The 22,619-nt window shown below is 43.7% G+C and overlaps 1 protein-coding gene across 1 annotated transcript in view; it reads right to left on the bottom strand.

The window, feature by feature from the left end:
* kif26aa (kinesin family member 26Aa) overlaps window positions 1-22,619 on the bottom strand; it is a gene marked incomplete at both ends in the record, with an annotated part of 65,851 nt that overhangs the window by 21,540 nt on the left and 21,692 nt on the right. The window contains one exon of the mRNA XM_080527412.1: window positions 8,335-8,521. Coding sequence (XP_080383538.1) covers window positions 8,335-8,521 — 187 coding nt within the window. The remainder of the gene's footprint in view (window positions 1-8,334; window positions 8,522-22,619) is intronic.

Raw genomic sequence — 22,619 nt, 5'->3', positions numbered from 1 at the left:
TCTACATTCAATATCACTACACTCTCTATACAGCATACACTTTCTGTTGATGCATGATAGACAGCAGAGTTTCACGTTTTATTGTTACGTCACATTGCGTGTAAGAGAGTAACATTGAAGCACAAGACAATAAGGCAACAGGCATAATAGTCCAGGACATAAGTGACAAATAAAACAGGATGCGATTAGCAGTACAACTTGTAATAAAATAGGTAGTTCAAGTAGTAAAGTGATGTGAGCTTAAGATTTAGGTAGTCCATATACATGGGCTGTGCTTGGGGATGATAGTCAATTGTCTAAAGTAGGCTTGTTTATCAGCCGGAGGTAGCTGTTAGGTTAGCCTCTGAGTAACAGATAAACAAGACAAATCACCTGTGGCTGTGATTCTACGCCAATTAAGTGGAAAAAAATAAAATGATGTTGCCATCGGCAGATGTTCAGCTGCTGCTGATGATGGCGGGACACCCGATGTTTTGGGTTTGTAGACATTGAACTGCCTTTATGAATGGCAAGGGAGTTCTTGTGGGCTATGTAGTCTCAGGAGGGAGTCCTCGTGGGTTGTGTAGTCCTAGGAGTATAATGGGCCCATGGAATGGAGGATATCTCCACAGGTGTAGTGGCGCTCATCTGTGTGAAACTTCTTGGGTTCAAAGGGCTACGAGGAGTGAATGGATTATATTGGTGTTATTCTGTAAACAGCTTCCCAAACTGAAGTCATATTTATATGTTACGGTACATGTGGGAATATGGTACATGTGGGAAAACTAGGGTTAGGGTTAGGTGCTAGGGTGCTACGGTTAGGGTTAGGATTAGGGGTAGGGTTAATGTTAGGGTTAACCCTAGTTTTCCCACATGTACCGTATTCCCACATGTACCGTAACATATAGACAGTATTGTGTGGAGTATGATCAGAATGCACCACAGAAAGTTTTAATTACCATACAGTATACAATTTGTGTACACTCTTCACACTGAATCGAAATTAACTTGTCAAAGCCATTTGTGGCATGCCTGGTTTATTTAATTCTGCTAATTGCTTTTCAACTAGAAGCACACACATATACTCTAACGTCCCTTACTCATTTACATTCCCCACCAGCAATTGTACCCCTCAAAAACAACCAAGAACAGTGGAAGAGTGCTAGACCTAAAACTCCAGACACTGGGTGTGCAGAGGGAAAAGTTGATGAGTTGAATGTGATTTTAACGGAAACTAGCATGGACACACACTAGTGGTTCATAGCTCATAGAGGGAGTGTGAATTTGAGGGAGTGAGGGAGATAGACAGAAAGAGCACACCAAGGCCCAATCTCATTTCACCCCTACGGCTCCATTTTCAGTCCTACGGCTCCGTTTTGCGGGTTCACATGTAGAGTAGGGGTGTCCCAATTCTTGTTTTCATGTAGGGATAGGGCCAAGAGGTAAGGCTACATAGCCCTCGAAAGAGAGATTTTTGACGACCAGACTCCAAAGATAGCCACAGCCCTCCGTCTTATGAAATGAATGTGCAACAATACTATGTGCAATATGACAACCCTTGTGTACATAAGGTTCAGATATAGGAAATGTTAGGATATTTATAGCATAGCATAGAGTACAGCACAGTGTTTTATTGTATAGTAGTATAGTATAGTGGATAGTGTACATAGCCTTTATTTATGTAAACCAGCTCTTTTCCCTTCTTGTTTTTAGTCTTTTTTCCAAGCACCAGGGGAGCCCCCCCTCCTAAATTTCGTTGTATGGTACCTGTACTATATCAATGACAATAAAGACCATTCATTCATTCATTCATTCATTCATTCATTCATTCATTCATTTATTCATTCATTCAAATCCCAGAATGCCTTGCGAATCATCGGCAGAAATCTGGAGATCACTGAAGACAACCACAAATGTAATACTTTTTCTTCGTTAATATGGATAACCATCATACGATGATAACCATCGTATTATCTGAGTTTAATATAATTTTAATCTATTCTGTTTCTTTTCTCTATAACTAGCATAACAAAAAAATCACTATAATGCCGATGTGCTGTGTACCTAAGCTGACTTGAAGGTCTCAACCATAGAAATACACAATGCCATCGGAGAGCGGTTCACATTTCCACTCCAGAACAAGATGTACAACCCTGTTTATTTAGAAATAAATTCCTACCTGTGGCGTTAGACAGCGGATGATGGTAATCATATTTCATGTAAATTCAGAGTTGTCTGGTGTGGTTGCTGCTGCAAACGTGATGCGGTTGGCACGGCTCGATTTCCAGACTGGTCCCTCTATTTCTCTAGCGAATGCGACAGCGGACATCTCATTCATCCATACATTTGCCTCACTTCCCGGTTGAATAACATCAACCATCACACATCCCCGTGTTCCCCAGGAACAGGAGAATCTAGCAAGGGTGGTATAGACACAGTGGGCCGTTCCAATCAAATGTGGCAAACAGGTGAATGGACGCATGGAAATAATGTGCTCTGTGTCAAGCTGTGAGTCTAATGTTATCTATCTAACGTTACATGTTTTAAGCCTGATTTGTGCATGATAGTCCGACATTTTGACATATTTTCATGTTGCATTTCAGCCACGAAGTTGTTGCACTTGTTACCGCTCCTCTAATATCAGTGTAGACTGGCAGGGAAGTAGCAGGGGTTGATAGCCTACAGAGCACTGTTGTTCTGTCATGAAGTGGCCTGATAATGAAGCATTATTCTTTTTTATTGGACGACTTGTTTGATCGACTGATAGGATGAAACTTAAATTGTGAATGAATCACGAGCGTCAATTATTTTCTGATGACGTATCAGGGTCTTGAAGGGTTGTCCCATTTCATAGGTGAAGATTTTCAACCACTACCCCTTGTGGGTAGTACCCCTCTGTTCGGAGGGCTTGGCACTCCAAAACAAGACATAGTGGAAGGAAAGGGAACGAGATTGGGTCCAAGTCTTATAACAAGTCAATATAATAACAGCACTGTACTGTAGGCCGGGTGTCACAATTTCACACCAGCGTCATAGTACACATGGCATGCACTAATCACTGCCCTGTCTAAGCAAGAAGGGACAAAAGGCTAGATCAAGCACACAAGCCACATCCTTGGGAACGAGAAGGAACATGCATTTCCCCACATCTCTTGACGCCACTCTATCATTCAGTGTAAACCGATTCATTTTTATAGTCTAACCACTAGAGTCCTCTTCCTGCTGTGTAACTACAAACAGCTTGAGCATTTACAACCTCTGCACACAGATAAAGAATTCAATCCCAGACAATGAACGGGGGGGGGCTGAATTACAATGCCTGCTCTCACACGTAATGCATTATCGAACTGGGGAGATAACTACATCTCCATTTGTGGTGATTCCTGCTGGCAGCAAAATCAAAAAGTGTGGCTTTCTATTTCCAATGACATTGGCGTCTCATCAAAGGGAGGTATTGTGCTGAAGATTTACGTGAGTGTGCAAGGCAATGAATCCGGTTTGCGCTCTGGGCAACGATGCTGTGGTGATTCTGCCTCAACTGCAAGAAATTCTGTTATTTCGTCATTCCCTTCATCATTTAGTTGGCCCAGTGGTGCCACCATGAGGTTCCAGTACATATGTCAGACAAATTGCATTAACTTTGACATTTAAGACTGCTCTCACCAGAGATACTGGGCCCTATTATGCACTTCATAAGTCTTAAGCAATAAGACGAGGCGGTAGATCTAAACTTAAGACGTGGAGGCGTGGTCAAGGCCACTTTGCTATTATGCGTGCGGTAGTGGGCGCCTAAAACCCGGCGCTAAGCAAAGACATTAGTCATGGGTGTGTTTTGGGCGTCTTCTCAATCAACCCAATCAGCGTGCCAGGTGCCATTCCCTTTAAGAACCGGCTGCGTTGAGTCATTAGCGCTATGCTATTATGGAAGTCCTAAGAAGGAGGTCAGCGTGCTTCTCTGCAGAAGAAAGTAACAAGCTCGTGCATGATTATTTTCTGAATAAACACGGCAATACCTCCGCTTGTGAGTTGAGAAGTATTACAGAGGGGTCGCTGGAAGACTGCAGGAATGACAGATGTTGATGTCATTATATTACGCACGGCATGCTGGTACTGTATGTGCACAGTATGCGGAGGCAACATACTGTACAGCGCTGGCCTCTCCCTTCTGAAATAAAGCATTTATACTGTGACCGTAATTGACGACTTGCCGTGGAGCCACGTGCGTGTTCATGTGTGCCCACATGCATGCGCAAACCGCGGAGGCGCGCTCGTGTTTCAAAACGTGCATGAAGTCTAAACTTAAGAACTTTTCAAACCACTTCTTAGCGCTAGGAGCAAAGTCAGATCGCATAATAGCAGGGGCGCCTAGTGCACTTCATTAACATATGAACACTCCCACAATGAGTAATATATGCACGGGAGTATTACGTCTTATGTGTGGGCGCCTATCGACACCGGCATAATAGCAGTAGCACGTATGAAGCGCATAATAAGGGTGGCGGTAGGTCTTAACCTGGCGGTGCGTCTTAATTAAGACTTAAGACGGCAAGTTAAGAAGTGCATAATAAGGCCCACTGTGTGTGTGTGTGTGTGTGTGTGTGTGTGTGTGTGTGTGTGTGTGTGTGTGTGTGTACGGGGGAAGGGGTAACTTAGCTTAACTTTGGATTTTCTTTCATACACATTTCGTTTTCATTCTGCATCCTAAACTGCCCCCCGACCTCCCCTCCACCAGTGCAACCCTACCGGTCTCTTCCTTCCCACCTTAATTCTACAACCTTACCTTTATCCTGTGTCTACAAACTGTACACACAAACAATAATGACTGCGGAACACCCAGGAAGGAAGCCATGCTCGCTGGCCCTGGGCAGAAAACTGCAAAACAGCAACAAATCTGTATTCCAGAGTACAGCCAGCTTCAATGCTTTGGAGCTTGTTGGGCCTCATTAAGGGTCTGTTTTATTTCCTGTGCTTCCTTGATGCCAAGCTCATTAGAGGTTTTGCAGCTGCGTGCCCCAGATGTACGATTAGCAACTTCAAAAAGTTAAAGCAGAACTCCTTACAGCAGCAGTCTTGAAGATGAGAGACGCCAAAAGGAACTCCATAATGTGGGAGGATAGGAGAAGATACGATCATAGAGGTAGTCTACATCCTGTTTTTCTTCTAGGCGTTCGTTCCGACTGATAATGAGCTGTAAATGAGGAGATACGATTCCTCCTGTATGAGATCATCTCGTCCACGATGACGCACTGTGACATTTTCGTTAGCTGTGTAATCTCTGACTGTCTAGACAATCATACACATCTTATTATGTGGGGGATGGATGGGTGAATTATGGGCAAAACTGCTGTTTTGGGAACCCTGCATGACATGTTTAAATCACAATCAAAGACCACCAGTAATTCACAACTTCAAATGGCCAACGAGCGTGACCCAATCAAAGCTAAAGAGGGTTGGCATGAAGGGGGTCATTCTTTGGCCATGCTAAAGCGTCAAGCAGCTCTTTGGCACCACATCCATGGGCTCCCAGGGAGCGAGGTATCGCTTTGCCTCCAGGAGTCCTGGGCAGCCTACTGGGCATCAGTGGGCGATTGAAAAGGCGCCAGGTTGGCTCACAATCAGACACCCGCGGTTGACACCCCACCACCGCCTGGCCACCATTCATTCAACATTCACCATGGGATCTTTCACCAGCCCCGAACAGTTAACATGAATGAATTCAGCACCTTTGTCTGAATGACAGTATTTCGGGAATCCTGTATCACTGCCGCAGAGTCATTTTTGGGGGGTGAGGATGTCAACGGTTCTCATCACCTGTCCGTCAACTGGCTGATCTGTGAGACAAGGAGGAGGGAGGGAGGGAGGGGCTATACCAGGACACAGGTCTAATCCACTTGAGGATAATAGCTTCACGCTGTGTTCACGCTGTGTTCACGCTGTGTTCACGCTGTGTAATCTGCAATGAGCAGCACTGTGAAGGGGGAGGGGGAGGGGGAGGGCAACCGCTGTCCCTAAACACATTATAATATCTGGCTACCCTTGTAAATACCTTGATTGCTAACAGGGTAGCGGCAAAGTAACAGTTGTTCAAAGGTGATTTATGATTTATCGCTATAAGATAAAAGTCTCTTGTAAGCTCGGAAAAAATCATGGCTCTTCATCTCGTATCTGACATTGTAAAAATATATCAAAGGCTTAAAGTGGAGATGAGACAAATGTGATGAACAGATCAGAACAGATGTGGAAAACAGCAGCTTGCCCTGTCTACGAGGATGAGAAGTGATGGCATCCAATGAATATGTCATTAGGCTCGTCAGATAGAGATGTGGACACTCAGGTGTTTTCTATTCCAGAAAGAAAGAAATTGGGGAAAAAATAAACTATGTCTTAGTTTGGTTGTTGACTTAGCTGAGTGCTAATGCCATTTAAGCAATATCACACGAGGGAGTGTGTTATACTGAATATCAGCACGGCTGTGATTTGGTCGTAGGTACGAGGCCGCAGGCCGAGTACCGAAGACGATCACAGCCGTGTTGATATTCAGTATGACAGCACGACCTCGAGTGTGATATTGCTTTTATACAACAGTTCTACAGCGCGATTTATTAGTTAACAGTAATAAGCGACAACAGATTATGCTTTGTTTGTTTATTTAATCATAAAAATAAACAAAAAATAGTTCCGCAACTGAACTTCAAATGGACTGTTGCCTAGTAACCTGAACACAAACATGTAGTCTAATTAACGGTCATTTAGTAGAACATCTGTGCGGCGGAGTGATACATATAGTTAAATGTCCCAGTGCTGTTATACTGTATATCAGCACTCATGGAATGCCTCTTGTCCAATCAAATTACTTGGTCGGAACTAACTGTTGTATAATATGCATTAATGCACTTTCTTGTGGGTGTTTGAGTGTATGTGTGCTAGTGTATGCTTATTCGAGCAACAGACTGACTTTTCACTGTAATCAAATAATGACAACATTTTTACTCAGTCATTTCACTCCCTATAAGGCTAGGTTTGAGCTCCCGGCCACACCAAACTATCAGAAAACGCATAAAAACATATGAAAACATAAAATGAAATTACTATTAATTAATCTTGTCACCTTCAGCTCTGGTCATGGTCTGTGAAGCACTGACCATTGGTCAGTATAATTATTATGATTTTTTCTCCAATTTTCACTTCAGAAATAACCGAGTCCTCAACACATGAACACAAACCCTAACCCTTTCAAAGAGTTCTTACGTTTTTAAAGAGTTCTTAAGGGCACTTAAACAGGCCCACGTCCTGTGCCCACACCCCTCCCGTTGGCCCCTCACACTCACACTCCTTCACACTCCCACAGTCTGTCACTCACATTTGGAAGGAGGAATGCCGCCCTGGCATATGGAACAGATTCATGGAATACCAAAGGCCTGGGAATCAGCAAGCCCAGTCTCACACACGAGCCCACAGCAAGCAGGGACCTCAGCATCAGCATAACCAGTATAATACTGACCAATGTAACCCTATGATTAGCATGAACATGAATATGTTATGTTATATATTATATATATAATATATAACATAACATGTTCATGCTAATCATAGAGTTATATATATATATATATGTTATGCATCCAGCCTATGCAACAGTACAACTATGCCATAGCATACTAAAGGGCTCACCTGACTGTACTGAAATCTAGCTCAAATAGTTCAATTAGCACAGCAAACACAGCATTAACATGACCTTTCTCATATAAGCTGCTGTCATCTTTCATCTGTGCCCTGGCATCCCTTGGAAATGGTCCAATCTGATAATCCTGCAATAACCCAAATAGTCAAATCTATCATTAAGCAGACCTGCTGGGACAAACACTTCAGCATACTTGAGCTGCACTCGATTAAGTTTACTTGGTCAAATTGAACCAGTGTGGAATAGTCTACTTACTATAATGTGCAGACTCAAAGCTAAATCATCAACAACTATGATTTATTTGAGGTATTGAAGTGATGTGATGTACAGTATCTGATCTTGGTCGAATTAATATACATATATGAAAAAGAATCACATAAAAGAAGAGAGTATTCGTCTCTTCTTAGTTTTGAGAGAGAGACAGAGAGACAGAGAGAGAGAGAGAGACAGAGAGAGAGACAGAGAGAGCGAGAGAGAGAGAGAGAGAGAGAGAGACAGACAGAGAGAGAGACAGAGAGAGAGAGAGAGAGAGAGACAGAGAGAGACAGAGAGAGAGAGAGAGAGAGAGAGAGAGAGAGAGACAGAGAGAGACAGAGAGAGAGAGACAGAGAGAGACAGAGAGACAGAGAGAGAGACAGAGAGAGAGAGACAGAGAGAGAAGAAACTGCTCTTACCTTTCCCATTCCCGGGGTGTCTTTCATCTTGGCCCCGGCCCGGAGGAGGCATGGCGGCACGGCGGGGGGGGACAGCTGCAGGGCGCCGCTGAAGCCGCCGGTGTACACCAGGGGCTCGGCAGGCTCAGTCTGGAGCTGGGGCAGCGGGGACTTCCGCTTGGAGGACAGGCTAAGCTTCTGAGCGGCCCTGTGGTGGAGAAGACCAGACCAGGGATGAGGAGGAGGGAAGAGAAGGAGGGCGTGATGAAGAGTGTACGTATGCACCAGCTTCCAACTGACTCATTCATTCCCCCTCCTCTCCAGCGTTAGTAAGTAAGTAAGTAAGTAAAGCTTTATTTATGTAGCGCCTTTCGTACATGAAATGCAACTCAAAGCGCTTTACAACAGTCTACAACAGCGTTAGTCTTCGCCAAATCGTTGTTGCCTCTAAGAATATGTTACTTACGTGGTGTATTACATAAACTACTATCCTTGCATTAAGATGGACTCAATTCAACTTATTGAGTGGTTTGTTGATGACATTTTAGCATTTTAGCTACATTTCAATACAAACTGGGAAAATGTAGGTGTTCTAAAACCTTCGACTGCACACACATGTCCACAAAAAGCTCCAAAGGCTGATACAGATAGTACACATCAGGAAGCAAACTCCTGATACCCCAGATAATGTTTTAGTATGGTCCCAAAATATAATAATAATAATAATAATAGTAATACATTAGACTTATATAGCTCTTTTCTAGACACTCAAAGACGCTTTACAAACTGAAAAGATTGATAAATAAATAAAAGAAAGTTATGGGGTCTAATTACGGCAGCGTCCTCTCTCGACTGGCATTTTTTGAAAAGTGAGTATGATCAATGTAATGTTAGCTAGGTACCTCTAAACATGGATTTGGCTAGACTTTAATTAATTAATTAATGACATAAATGAATTAATGACAAATATAATTATTTTGCCTATCAAGCCACGAGGATATCCAAATGACAAGCTTATTGACTTCCTGGGAATGATGACGAGATGCATTTCGACACAAAACACACATCTCACTGTTTCAGGAAGGAAACTAGGCTATTACACACAGTGCATATAAGCCTGGAATAACAACGACTCAGGCCCCGACCACTGCAAACTATGCTATCCCTTAATTAGGGATTGAGCCAATAGTTTCTCTGTGGGAGTCATCCATTGACAGACAACGGAGATGACAAGGGTCTGTCCGTGTCAGTTTCTGCAGTTTTTTTAAATAGTTTGAAGGCACTTCCTACCGTTTTCCCATCTAGCCATTTGCTACAGTATGTTGCATTGTTCAGTTGCTAGGTTGTTGTTATTCCTGAATTCCACGGGTCTAGACAGAATTAATTTCATCCATACTGTATATGTTTTTATCACTTTTCTGATAGTTTGTTGTGGCAGGGAGGGAGCTCAAACCTGGCCTTATCGGGAGTGAAATGACTGAGTAAAATGTTGTCATTATTTGATGACAGTGAATCACACAGAGGACATGAGGCGTGGCTCAGAATGAGAGAAGTGTGGCGCACCAGACCTAGGGGGAGGTGCTGTGGGAGATGATTGATGCGAGGTAAACCGGCAGTTAGGACGTCCACCAGACTTTCCGAGCATTTGGGGCGGAAGTGTCTGGGAACAAGATTAGGATATCTATGAGGCTATTGAGGCACTTGTATGAAAATCGACCCACTGTCTGGATCCAAGGTTATTATGCAGTTATCATGACAGCAATTAAGTGCAACTGGTGCACTCAGTGCACATAAATGAAGCCACACATACTTACACACATATACGCACACGCACACGCACACACACACACACACACACACACACACACACACACACACACACAGTGTCAGAAATTGGATACCGCCCAACCCTGTGTTACAGGAGCATGCAGGATCAGAGGGTCAACCTGAGATCATGGTCATCAGAGGTCACTGAAGCAGTTCTCAAAAGTAAGGGTCAACAAACAGTCAAATCAATGTTTGCATGTCATACCTTCTATGAACTAACGGAATTTGTTCAATGAAAAACTTTACTGTTTTAACTTTACACTCTATGGAGTGGGATTGGATTGTGCTCATTAGTCGATGATCCTCATTGTATCTTTCTAGTGGTAAATTGTCATGCTTTTGTCTGTTAATGGTAGCTCACTCATGAATGGCAAACCCATTCAAACTGTCCAAGGCTACAGCAATCATATGACACCTATTTGAAAGTACTTCATTTGTAGCCAACTATGATACATAATGGACCTATCGCTAAGCCACGCCCCGAAATAGAAATTGTCCAATCATATCACAGCAAAAGTCACGACATGCAGAAAACTCGGACAAACAACTCGCTAATATCTGATGGTGAAAAGCTTCTAGATTAAATATTCTTGTCATCTTTAAAAAAACATTACTTGCTGTGGTAAATCAGAAATTTGCCAACTCCCGCCATTGTAAGTCATTGAATGTCATTCAGTCACGGTCGGTCAGTCAGTCAGTCACTGTCAGTGAAGCGTTGTTTGCTTGTCCGAGTTTTCAAAGGGGGCGTGGCTTAGCGATAGGTCCATAGGATGGAAAGGGGTGAAAAAGAAAAGTCAAATAAAGAAAGTAGGCAACTACCAACTTGTTGGATGTAAACATTTGAATGATTCATGAAAGCTCTCATTTCAATCATGTCAAATAGGTTCAACGTGAACTCACAGTGCCATAGTGGAAAATCATTGACACAAACTGCACTTTTTGCTTTCTGAGCATGCTGTGTCCATATGAGTTAAGAACACTGGACCGAACGGCAGGGTAGAGTACCTTGCCCTAGGCAGGTATCAAACTCATGACCTTCCATTTACAAACCAGCTACAGAGTTAACTCCCTTGGTGAAGATGCTAACGGGCCTTAAACACATACAGTAGAGTGGGAGGATTAGCAAGCCACTGCGGCTAAAGATTTCCTTTCCTGCTGTACTGTACTGTACCGAGTCAGGGGAAAGACACTTGCCAAGACAATGCCATAGTGATAAAAAGTCACCCGACTCCAGATTCAGAGTAGATGAGGAATGGTTTAGTGGAAAGAGCTCTCAGATTATTTCTCTGCTATTAAAACGTAATGTAAATGTAAAACAGAGGCACAGTCGGATCATCTCCAGACAGATTATCAAATCTGTGGCGGTGAGGGGAGGGGGGTTCCAAATGCACTATTGGTTTACACATGGAGAGGATAGAGAATCGGAATGCCACACACTCAATTAATCAATTGTGACCAAAAACGTATACTTGATTTACTCCACTGTTGATAAACAATGCTCTATGGAAACAAGGACTATAGCTTCAAAACATGGTTAAAACTATTATTATGTGGTGAGTCCTTGCAACCATTGCTCTGTCTATGAAATTGGGAGTGGTTCCATTTCTCCAGCCCCATCCCTCAGCTGCTGACACAAGAAGTGGCAGGGAGTCTGCTTTGACCATGTTTGAATTACAGATTGTACCTTTAACAACAAATAAACAAATAGCAAAACTGCTTGCTTCCCTTTTTCTGGCATAGTGGCTGCTACTAGCAGATATTCTTATATATTACTTGCAATGCTAGTGCTGTATAGTTTCACTTAATACAGTAGGTGACTGGTTCTATAGTACTTCTTTGCTCTAGATAACAGTGTCCGGGAAAAGAGCGTAGGCAAAATGACAATAATGTGTATATAATGTAAATAGAACTATTCATTCAAAGAATGCAAATATTATGCGTGCACCCCAGCACTGACATGCCTGATTAATGAATCAAAGTATATTTGCTGATTAGTGGCTGACTTGAATCTGTTTGTGTTAGAGCTGTGCTAGAACAAAAGTCTGCATCCCTCCCTAGCTCTCCAAGACCAGGGCTGGTTACCACTGTGTTGGGTTACGATAAGAGAGAGAGAGGTGGGGAAAAAGTGGCGTGTCTTTAGCTCTATGAAGACATATCGCCAGTGTCCACTGTTGACAGTTAACTTGGTATGAAGGATAGAAATTCTATGTTCAGGACAAAAACACATTCATCAACTTGAATTGCACTTTTATTGTTCAGGTCGCACACACTGAGACAGAGCTTTTAGGGTGGAGGTTGCTGTTCAAGCTGTTCACCAGCAGGGGCACTGTATGTCTGATAAATGGTAAAATGGTAAATGGACTGCACTTATATAGCACCTTTTTTGCTGCTCCAAAGCTGCTCCAAAGCGCTTTACAACGGCCTCTCATTCACCCATTCACACACACATTCACACACCAATGGCGGCAAGCTGCCATGCAAGACGCTGGCCCGCTCACTGGGAGCAATTTAGGGGTTCAGTGTCTTGTCCAAGGACACTTCGACATGTGGCCAGCCGGGGCTCGAACCGCTGATCTGCCAACCTTGTGATCATTAGACGGCAACTCTACCTCCTGTGCCACAGCCGATAAGTAGAAGAACTATGAGTATCACTTGGTGGTGTAAATCAGAAGGAAAAAAAGTGAGTGGGGTATGGGGGGGTCGGGAGTGATATGAGGGAGGAGAGGAGAGAGAGCAGGAAAGAGAGGGAGAGAAAGAAAGAGTGTGGGGGGGGGGGGGGGTAGGCAGACCGTGTCTGTGTCTGTCCCAGCAGGAGGTGGATGTGCTTGAGAAACAGGCCTGAGCTCATTAGGCAACCCAGCTCCCCGAGCACCCTGCAGTCTTTCTCCCTGATTTCCCTCCTCTCTTCCCTTCTCGTCTCCTTCAGCCACTTCAACAAGAGCACAATCTGAGAACACACTGTGTAATTACAGCCTCCATGAAGGACACAGGAGGAGAAACCCCTGGGAACTGCCCCTACTGGTGTCAGTGTGCTACATTTGCAGGTGTAAGCATGTGTATGTGTGTGTGTGTGTGTGTGTGTGTGTGTGTGTGTGTGTGTGTGTGTGTGTGGGGGGGGGGGGGGGGGGGGGTGTATATTTGGCTAACATGTGAAAAATAGAAATGGAAGAAAAAAGGGAGTGAGAGAGAGTGAGAGACAGAGTTTGAATGTGTGCGTGTGTGCGTTTGTGTGTGTGTGTGTGTGTGTGTGTGTGTGTGTGTGTGTGTGGTTGTGAAAAGATCACGTCCCACTAGGGGGGATGGAGACAGTATGCTGCTGGTAAAATCACTGATAGGCGCCCAACACCTCCTGAGGGACAATGCTGCAGGTGACACACTGTCTAGCAAAAGAACAACGTATCTCTATGTATTTCTGAAATACATTTGTTGTGAATAAATTATGTTAGACCCAAAGCGAATCAACGTTGATCAAGTAAAAAATCTAGTAATTGTCGATTTTTGTTGTAAAGGGCTATGTTATTTTTTTCTCTGAAAAAGGTGGTGAATGTAACAGTGTTTTTGTAAGAGGAAGCAAGATGCTGACATTTACATGAACATTTAATTATATATTATTCTTTGGCAGTGTTTGTTTAGGAGAGTGAGAGAGGTGGGATAGGGGGGGAGGGGGAGGGAGTGGGGGTGATATACATGGGAAAACCACCTTTGAAGACAAAGCCCTACCTCAATCACCTTGACTGCCTGAAAGCCGCTGCCCCCCTTCCCTATAACCACCCCCCCCCCAAAAAAACCTTCTACCCTCAATTCCCTGGAGCCCACGCAGACAAAGCTCCCCTCAACCTTGCCACATCAAAATGAGACCAACACTGATTTCTAGGGGTGTGTATTCAGTAGGGAGAAAAGTTCAGAACATCGCAGATAGACATGCAATTTAATGTATGAAGCTGACACAATTATTTCCACATGATAAATGATTATTCCTGTAACTCCCCTGTAACTATTTACACTTTAAATGAATGTGCAATAACACTATGTGCAATATGACAACCCTAGGGTACATAAGGTTCAGAGAATAGGAAATGTTAGAATAGGTATAGCATAGCATAGAGTACAGCACAGTGTTTTATTGTATAGTATAGTATAGTGGATAGTGTACATAGCCTTTATTTATGTAAACCAGCTCCTTTCCCTTCTTGTTTTTTAGTTGTTTTTTTTCCTAGCACCAGGGGAGCTGTCAGGCCAAAACCTTCCGCTTGCCAAAAGCTACCGGGGGTGCGGCCTAACGCGTCACGACCAGCTGGCACGCGCACGCGTCACGACCAGCTGGCGAGTGTTTTTGAAACCTCCGTTTTGGCCGCCATTAGCGAAAAGCTTTAATTTGCCTCTACAAGTGTTAATATGTCATTTTATGAAGTTTTAATATGTTTTCAGGCGAGAAAGTAACCATATATATTCACAAAATGTATCCGGTTTATCAAAATAACCCGTTTATATATGAAAACATATAATGCTATCGCGTCTCCACAGGCTAAAGTACAACTACACTCATATCCTCAACTTATGTCCTAATCACACTACTGTCATACAAGTCGTACCTTCTCCTTGACATGGACATACACACCTGCTACCTTCTTTGAAAGAAATCGCGATTTATTCAGTGAAAACTAGTACACCATTCAACATAGCATAACAATAGCATAGCATTCGCGGACACAGTCAGGCAATGCACCTAGCACAACAATAGCATAGCATTCGCGGACACAGTAACATAGACAGATAGACAGCTAGACCGCTAGACAGATAGACAGCTAGACAACTAGACAACTAGACAGCTAGACAACTAGACAGCTAGACAGCTAAACAGCTAGACAGCTAGACAGATAGACAGCTAGACAACTAGACAGCTAGACAGATAGACAGCTAGACAACTAGACAGCTAGACAACTAGACAGCTAGACAACTAGACAGCTAGACAACTAGACAACTAGACAGCTAGACAACTAGACAGCTAGACAGATAGACAGCTAGACAGCTAAACAGCTAAACACCAAGACAGCTAGACAACTAGACAGCTAGACAGCTAAACACCAAGACAGCTAGACAACTAGACAACTAGACAGCTAAACAGCTAGACAGCTAAACAGCTAGACAGCTAGACAGCTAGACAACTAGACAGCTAGCTCTTGGTGTTTAGCTGTTTAGCTGTCTAGCTGTCTAGTTGTCTAGTTGTTTAGCTGTTTAGCTGTTTAGCTGTCTAGCTGTCTTGGTGTTTAGCTGTTTAGCTGTCTAGCTGTCTATCTGTCTAGCTGTCTAGCTGTCTAGTTGTCTAGTTGTCTAGCTGTCTAGTTGTCTAGTTGTCTAGCTGTCTAGTTGTGTAGTTGTCTAGCTGTCTAGTTGTCTAGTTGTCTAGCTGTCTAGCTGTCTTGGTGTTTAGCTGTTTAGCTGTCTAGCTGTTTAGCTGTCTAGCTGTCTAGCTGTTTAGCTGTCTAGCTGTTTAGCTGTCTAGCTGTCTAGCTGTTTAGCTGTCTAGCTGTCTAGCTGTCTAGCTGTTTAGCTGTCTAGCTGTCTAGCTGTCTTGGTGTTTAGCTGTTTAGCTGTCTAGTTGTTTAGCTGTTTAGCTGTCTAGCTGTCTTGGTGTTTAGCTGTTTAGCTGTCTATCTGTCTATCTGTCTATCTGTCTAGCTGTCTAGTTGTCTAGTTGTCTAGCTGTCTAGTCGTCTAGTTGTCTAGTTGTCTAGCTGTCTAGCTGTCTAGTTGTCTAGTTGTCTAGCTGTCTAGTTGTCTAGTTGTCTAGCTGTCTAGCTGTCTTGGTGTTTAGCTGTTTAGCGGTCTAGTTGTCTAGCTGTCTATCTGTCTAGCTGTCTAGTTGTCTAGCTGTCTATCTGTCTAGCTGTCTAGCTGTTTAGCTGTCTAGCTGTCTAGTTGTCTAGTTGTCTAGTTGTCTAGCTGTCTAGTTGTCTAGTTGTCTAGCTGTCTTGGTGTTTAGCTGTTTAGCTGTCTAGTTGTCTAGCTGTCTATCTGTCTAGTTGTCTAGCTGTCTATCTGTCTAGCTGTCTAGCTGTTTAGCTGTCTAGCTGTCTAGTTGTCTAGCTGTCTAGTTGTCTAGTTGTCTAGCTGTCTATCTGTCTAGCGGTCTATCTGTCTAGCTGTCTATCTGTCTATGTTACTGTGTCCGCGAATGCTATGCTATTGTTGTGCTAGGTATTATTGCCTGACTGTGTCCGCGAATGCTATGCTATTGTTATGCTATGTTGAATGGTGTACTAGTTTTCACTGAATAAATCGCGATTTCTTTCAAAGAAGGTAGCAGGTGTGTATGTCCATGTCAAGGATAAGGTACGACTTGTATGACAGTAGTGTGATTAGGACATAAGTTGAGGATATGAGTGTAGTTGTACTTTAGCCTGTGGAGACGCGATAGCATTATATGTGTTTTCATATATAAACGGGTTATTTTGATAAACCGGATACATTTTGTGGATATATATGGTTACTTTCTCGCCTGAAAACATATTAAAACTTCATAAAATGACATATTAACACTTGTAGAGGCAAATTAAAGCTTTTCGCTAATGGCGGCCAAAACGGAGGTTTCAAAAACACTCGCCAGCTGGTCGTGACGCGTGCGCGGGCCAGCTGGTCGTGACGCGTTAGGCCGCACCCCCTGTAGCTTTTGGCAAGCGGAAGGTTTTGGCCTGACAGAGCCCCCCCCTCCCAAATGTCGTTGTTTGGTACCTGTACTATATCAATGACAATAAAGACCATTCATTCATTCATTCATTCATTCATTTCCCAGGTTGTTGCTGCAAACTAAAATGTTCTCAGTGAACTGAACCGATAAAAAAACAAGTTAAAGGTCGTCATAAGACGTAAGAGAGATTGAGTGTCAGATTCACCCAAACAAGAGGTTTCAGTTGCTAGCCTTTCCATCGGAGCCTGGTGGTGCAACGAGCTAAAAAGGCTGCTGAGTGTCTTGTTTTACGCAAACTACACCTGCCCATAGTCATCACGCTGTTTCTGTGACTACGTCATATCGCTGAGTCCACCTTTAATTATACGTCAGTCCCTGGAGAGGGTACGCAGCAGGAGCCAGACGGTTGGGTGTGACAGCAGCCCAAACAAGCCTCTCAGGACAATGACTCAGCCTCTCTCAATGCCACCTGTCCTCACCCCTGTGTAGCCACATGACAGTGGCATCCCATTGGTTGATTGAGATATCCATCACACGTTAAAGCACCTCTCCATGTCATTTGGTTATACGGCAGAGCCCAGTATGGGGGAGGAAGCACCATTTGAGTGGGTACATGGAGACTACACATGTCTGTTCCAACCACCCAACATTGAGTGGTGAACATAATCAGTTAGAGAGAGAGAGAGAGAAAGAAGAAAGAAAGAAAGAAAGAGAGTTCATCAGAGTTTAAGGATTAAGATTAAGAATTAAGAACATGACCCACCCCCCCCCAAAGAGAGAGTGTAAGGGTCAGCGTTAGAAAATTACCTCACAAATATAAATGGAAGGGGTGGATAAAAAGTTATAAAGCTTTTCGAGGCACAACACTGCTCGACTTTTAAAAAAGGTGACTCTCCATCCTACCCTACATTGAGACCTACTAGTGAGCATAGTCAGTTAGAGAGAGAGAGAGAGAGAGAGAGAGAGAGAGAGAGAGAGAGAGAGAGAGAGAGAGAGAGAGAGAGAGAGACAGACAGACTGAGAGAGAGAATCAGAGTTTAAGGATTAAGATGAAGAATTAAGAACATGCCCCCCCCCTCCCCGCCCCCCCCACAGAGTGTAAGAGTCAGGCTTTAGAAAATGACCTCACAAAGATAAATAGAAGGGGTGGATGAAAAGCAATCTCTTTCACTGAAAGGAAATAAAGTTTTTCGAGGTACAACACTGGCGACTTTCAAAAAAGGTGACTATCCATCCTTTCATTCAAGTGTTTAACCCTCATGAATCCCCTAAGAGGAGATGGAATGAATTGACAGATAACACAGAGATCCATGCTACTTACAGTTCTTTCCAATCCATTATCTATTCCGAGTTCCTAGAAAGAAAAAATCGTAAACATGCCGAAATCGTTGCTTTTCCATAATCATTTTAGTCCCGTGCCGGTATATTCCATAGTTCCAACATGTGCCAGCACAGTGAAGGAGGGGTGGGAGTGTTTTGATGGGGGGGGGGGGGGGGGGGGGGGTTGTATTCACAAGCCCTCTCTGAGGAAGGCAGGGGTTGTCCGCTTCGCCCCACTCCCTATCGCTGGAGGGTTCCGCTCGATTACGCGCCGGACGGTGAGGAGTCGTGGCAACTGGTGAAGTTGGAAGAAAGAGGATGGGCGCATGACAACGGGTGCTTCATCAGCGACGGCAGCACACGTGCCGGGTAAGGTCCTGGCATGGGGCGAGGGGGAAGAGGTGGTGCACCAAAGTTTTGGGTAGAGAAAGAGAGCAGAGAGCAAAGTCGCCAAAGAGCATCTTCTTTAAAAGAGAAAAACGAAAACCCCTTGGTACAGTGAGAGGACAGGGTGCTCAATCCCCTTTGGGTTAGAAATCCAGTCCAGAGACGCAGAGTAGACGATCGCCCTTTGCAGGTGTGTCATCACAACCATCTCGTGGTTCCCTTTTTTTATCCCCTCTCCTCCCTCTCCCGATCTCTTCTCTTCTCTTCTTGTGCCCACAGCTTTCCTCGTCTTTTCCCTCCTTCAGTCTTTTTTCCCCACATGTAAACTCCAGACTCACCTTCCAGTAGCTCTCGTCTACTGCTGTTTCTACCACCTCCCTTTCACGCTCTCCCTCTAAACACTTGTTCCTGCCTTCTCACTCTCAACTCCCGACTCCTCCTCTACCCCCCTCCTTGTCTCTCCTCCTGCTATTCTCTCTCTCTCTCTCTCTCTCTCTCTCTCTCTCTCTCTCTCTCTCTCTCTCTCTCTGTCTCTCTCTGTCTCTCTCTCTCTCTCTCTATCAATCTCTCTGGTAACCCTTCAGTTTCTCTTCACCTCTCCATTCCTTTCCTCTCCTCTCTTCCTACAGTCAGGCACTGGAAGACGGCACAACTCAGGGAGAGGCATGAAGGGAAGAGAGGGAAAAAAAGCAGAGAAAATCCACTGGGAGGTGGGGAAAGAGTAAATTCCTGCTCCCGCTGTTGCTGGGAAACACTGGCAGTAGTCCAACCGTCCTTCCTCTCCTCTCTCCCGTCTTTCTCTCCCTCTGTCTGTGTTCCTCTCACCTTCTTCCCCCTCTCTCTCACTCCCTCTCTCTCTCTCTCGCTCGCCACCTCCCCCCTCCTCTCTCTCTCTCTCTCTCTCTCTCTCACCAGCCCAGCCCCTTTCCACCCCTCCCCACGGTGTCAGTACACAGCTGCTGTGAATGGCTTTACGCTCCTCTCTCTCTCTCTCTCTCTCTCTCTCTCTCTCTCTCTCTCTCTCTCTCTCTCTCTCTCTCTCTCTCTCTCTCTCTCTCTCTCTCTCTCTCTCACACACACACACACACACACACACACACACACACACTTCACACACTGTATGAATACTTCATGAGATGAGAGAAGCCCCTTTTCCCATTCTGCCGGACATCAAAGAGATTTGGTTAGTGTACGTATGTGTGTGTGCATGTGTGTTTGCATGTGTGTTTGCACACTCACATGTGTATGGGTATGTGCATGCCCTCATGAACGTATTTGGGCCAATGATTGTGTGTGTGTGTGTGTGTGTGTGTGTGTGTGTGAGTGTCTTTCATAGTAACACCTTTGCCAGACATCAGTAAGGACAGATCACACATAAAACAAGAGATTACAAAAAAAATACATTACAAAATGAACCCAGAGGTGGATAGAGGTCAGAAACAGTTAATAGTGTTTAAATAGAGATGGGGCATGGATGGATGGATGGATGGATGGATTCGGATGGTTGGATGAATGGATTGATGGTATTGGGGGGGATGGATGACAGCTTAAAAGAATACATCAATGCTACTAGAAAGTGCAAACAACCCTAGCTCTAGGCAGAGAGGGAGAGAGGTTAAGGGTGTTTTGGGACTCTAATATCAGCATGCAGCGATCGACCAGGCAGCGGCTCAGGAGCCATAGATAATCCAATCCCTCAATTGAAATGGAAGACCAGGCTTGGATCGATATCTACAGGGGTAAGCACTGTGTATGTAATAGAGCATGTTCACCAAAATTACACATATCATTACCTGCATTCATACAATATTTGGAATATAGTTAGAGGGCTTAACACATTGTGGATGTTCAAATGCAAAATCCAGATTCAGATTAATCATTCATTCAATTAAATTCCTCACAGAGTTCTCATTGTAACCTCATGAGAGTCCATTAAGATAGTCCGCTTTCCTAATACTCCTTAAGCCTACTGTAGCAGGCAGTAGCTGGAGGCATGACTGGCAGAAAATGCCTGCAGCCAATCAGAAACGATATGACACTCTGCAGCAGCCTGGGCCAGCGACGGATGTCCAAATGTCATTGCAAAAAGTACATTGAAATCCATTTGAATTTAATAACATTGAAGCAATAAGATTGTGCATCTATTTCACAGTCTTCAATAGGAGGAGGCCTGTTCTGCCTTTGTCTATGCGCATAGCTACCATCATAGCTACAGAGGTAGCTAACACTGCACTTTGCAGTCAGTGCTAATGACGCAATTGGTCAGCATGACAGTGCAGAAACAGGGATCTCACCTTTGGGGCTTTGCCAAGCGTGTGTGTGTGTGTGTGTGTGTGTGTGTGTGTGTGTGTGTGTGTGTGTGTGTGTGTGTGCGTGTGTGTGTGCATGCGTGCGTGTGCGTGCGGGTGAATTTGATAAGAATTGCCAAGACAGATACATACTTATCAGTGCACACATCCTTCATTTCCTTTGTCAAGCACAGAAACGACGAGTGAATTCAGACCAAGGTTGTGAGGAGGGAGTAGTGAAGGCATCATATTGTATGAACTGGAGGTTAGTTACTAAACATTTCTCCGGATGTCAATGGAACTTTTAGACTCTGACTGTCAAATGAGTCAGAGTGATAGGCCCACCCTGATGGTCATTAGCAGAGACAGCCATTAGGTTGTTTTCGCAGAGCGTGTCACCAGCTTTCACAATTGCCGCCGTCAGGCTTTGGGTTTCAGCTAATTACCTTGCCAGATTTGCCCGTTAACCACCAGTGGCACGTCTATACTTCCAGTTCCAGTTCCAGGCTACAGTATACACTCTTGGTCTCTCTCTACCCTTCACTCCTGTTGTCACCTCAATATGCTGACCAGTCAAGGGTTTCCTGAACGGTTCATAGCTAACATGTCACTTTATGGCTCTCAACCCCCCAGCCCCACAACAATGCAATGGTAGGGTTGGGCCATAGACACATTCTCTCACTCACAATATTATGTCAGAAATGTCACGATATACAGTAACTTCTTTCATTGCTGAAGTATGGTGGAGACATGTCAGTGTGAGACAAAATGTGACAGCAGCTGGTGAAAATGTGACAGTAGCAGGAACAAGTCAGCAACCAATCAAAATGTTCAGACTTGTATTCAGAAAAATGTAAATACATTTCAACATTGTTGAAAATCAATGACATATAAGATATTGCAATGCAATGGATTCGGTGAGTAATCCCCACTACTACCGAATTAACTATAACACTACTTTACATTGTTAGCAAAAGCCTGAATCCATTGCATTCCAATATTTTGGCTTGGCTAGCGAGTGTGTCATTGATTTTCAACAATGTTGACATTTATTTCGATTTTTCAGAACAAAAGTCTGAACATTTGCTCGGTTTCCGACTTGTTCCCACTTTCACCAGCTGCTGTCACAAATGACTGAACTGGAGCACATGGAGTGTATGATGTTGTAAATAGTCTGGTGAAACAAAGAGACATGTTGTTGACGTTAGATGTACTTTGCCTTGCCTTGCAAAAAGCGGGATAATGCACTATATTCTATGATATCTAATATCAGCCTATCAGATAGTTACAATTATAACATTTAGGTTTGGTCAAAATTCTCTTATCTGTGAATGAAGAACATTTCGTGACGTTAGAATTATAAGGTTCTATCTCCATTTTTGGAAAAAATAGTTTTTTACATAATCTGATTCATTAGGTGTTTATTAATGCCTGTGTGGTGTTATTTTTAAAATGTTGACATTTCTTAGTTAGTAATTAATAAAATACAAAGGTTCCATCTCACAAAACATAATGGAATGTAAAAACTTTGACGCTCAATATCTATGAACTACCCTAAACGGAGATAGAACCTTATAATTCTAAGCTCATGACATGCCGAATGAAGCGCTTCTCTGCTAGACGAATGATCTGGACCGAGGTGGAAAAAAAATAACTGCAACAGCTACAAAGCTTTCAGGAAACTCACCACGAGATTAGTAAATGCTCAACCAAGACTGATGACTAACTGTGTTCTGTCTCACCATTGACATTTAACTTAATGTCAAATATGGTTCTCCAGTGAGAAAGGTAGGTTT

This window comes from Nansenia antarctica (assembly GCF_963989245.1).
Source record: "Nansenia antarctica genome assembly, chromosome: 3".
NCBI lineage: Eukaryota > Metazoa > Chordata > Actinopteri > Argentiniformes > Microstomatidae > Nansenia > Nansenia antarctica.
This window is presented reverse-complemented; position numbering and strand designations above follow the sequence as displayed.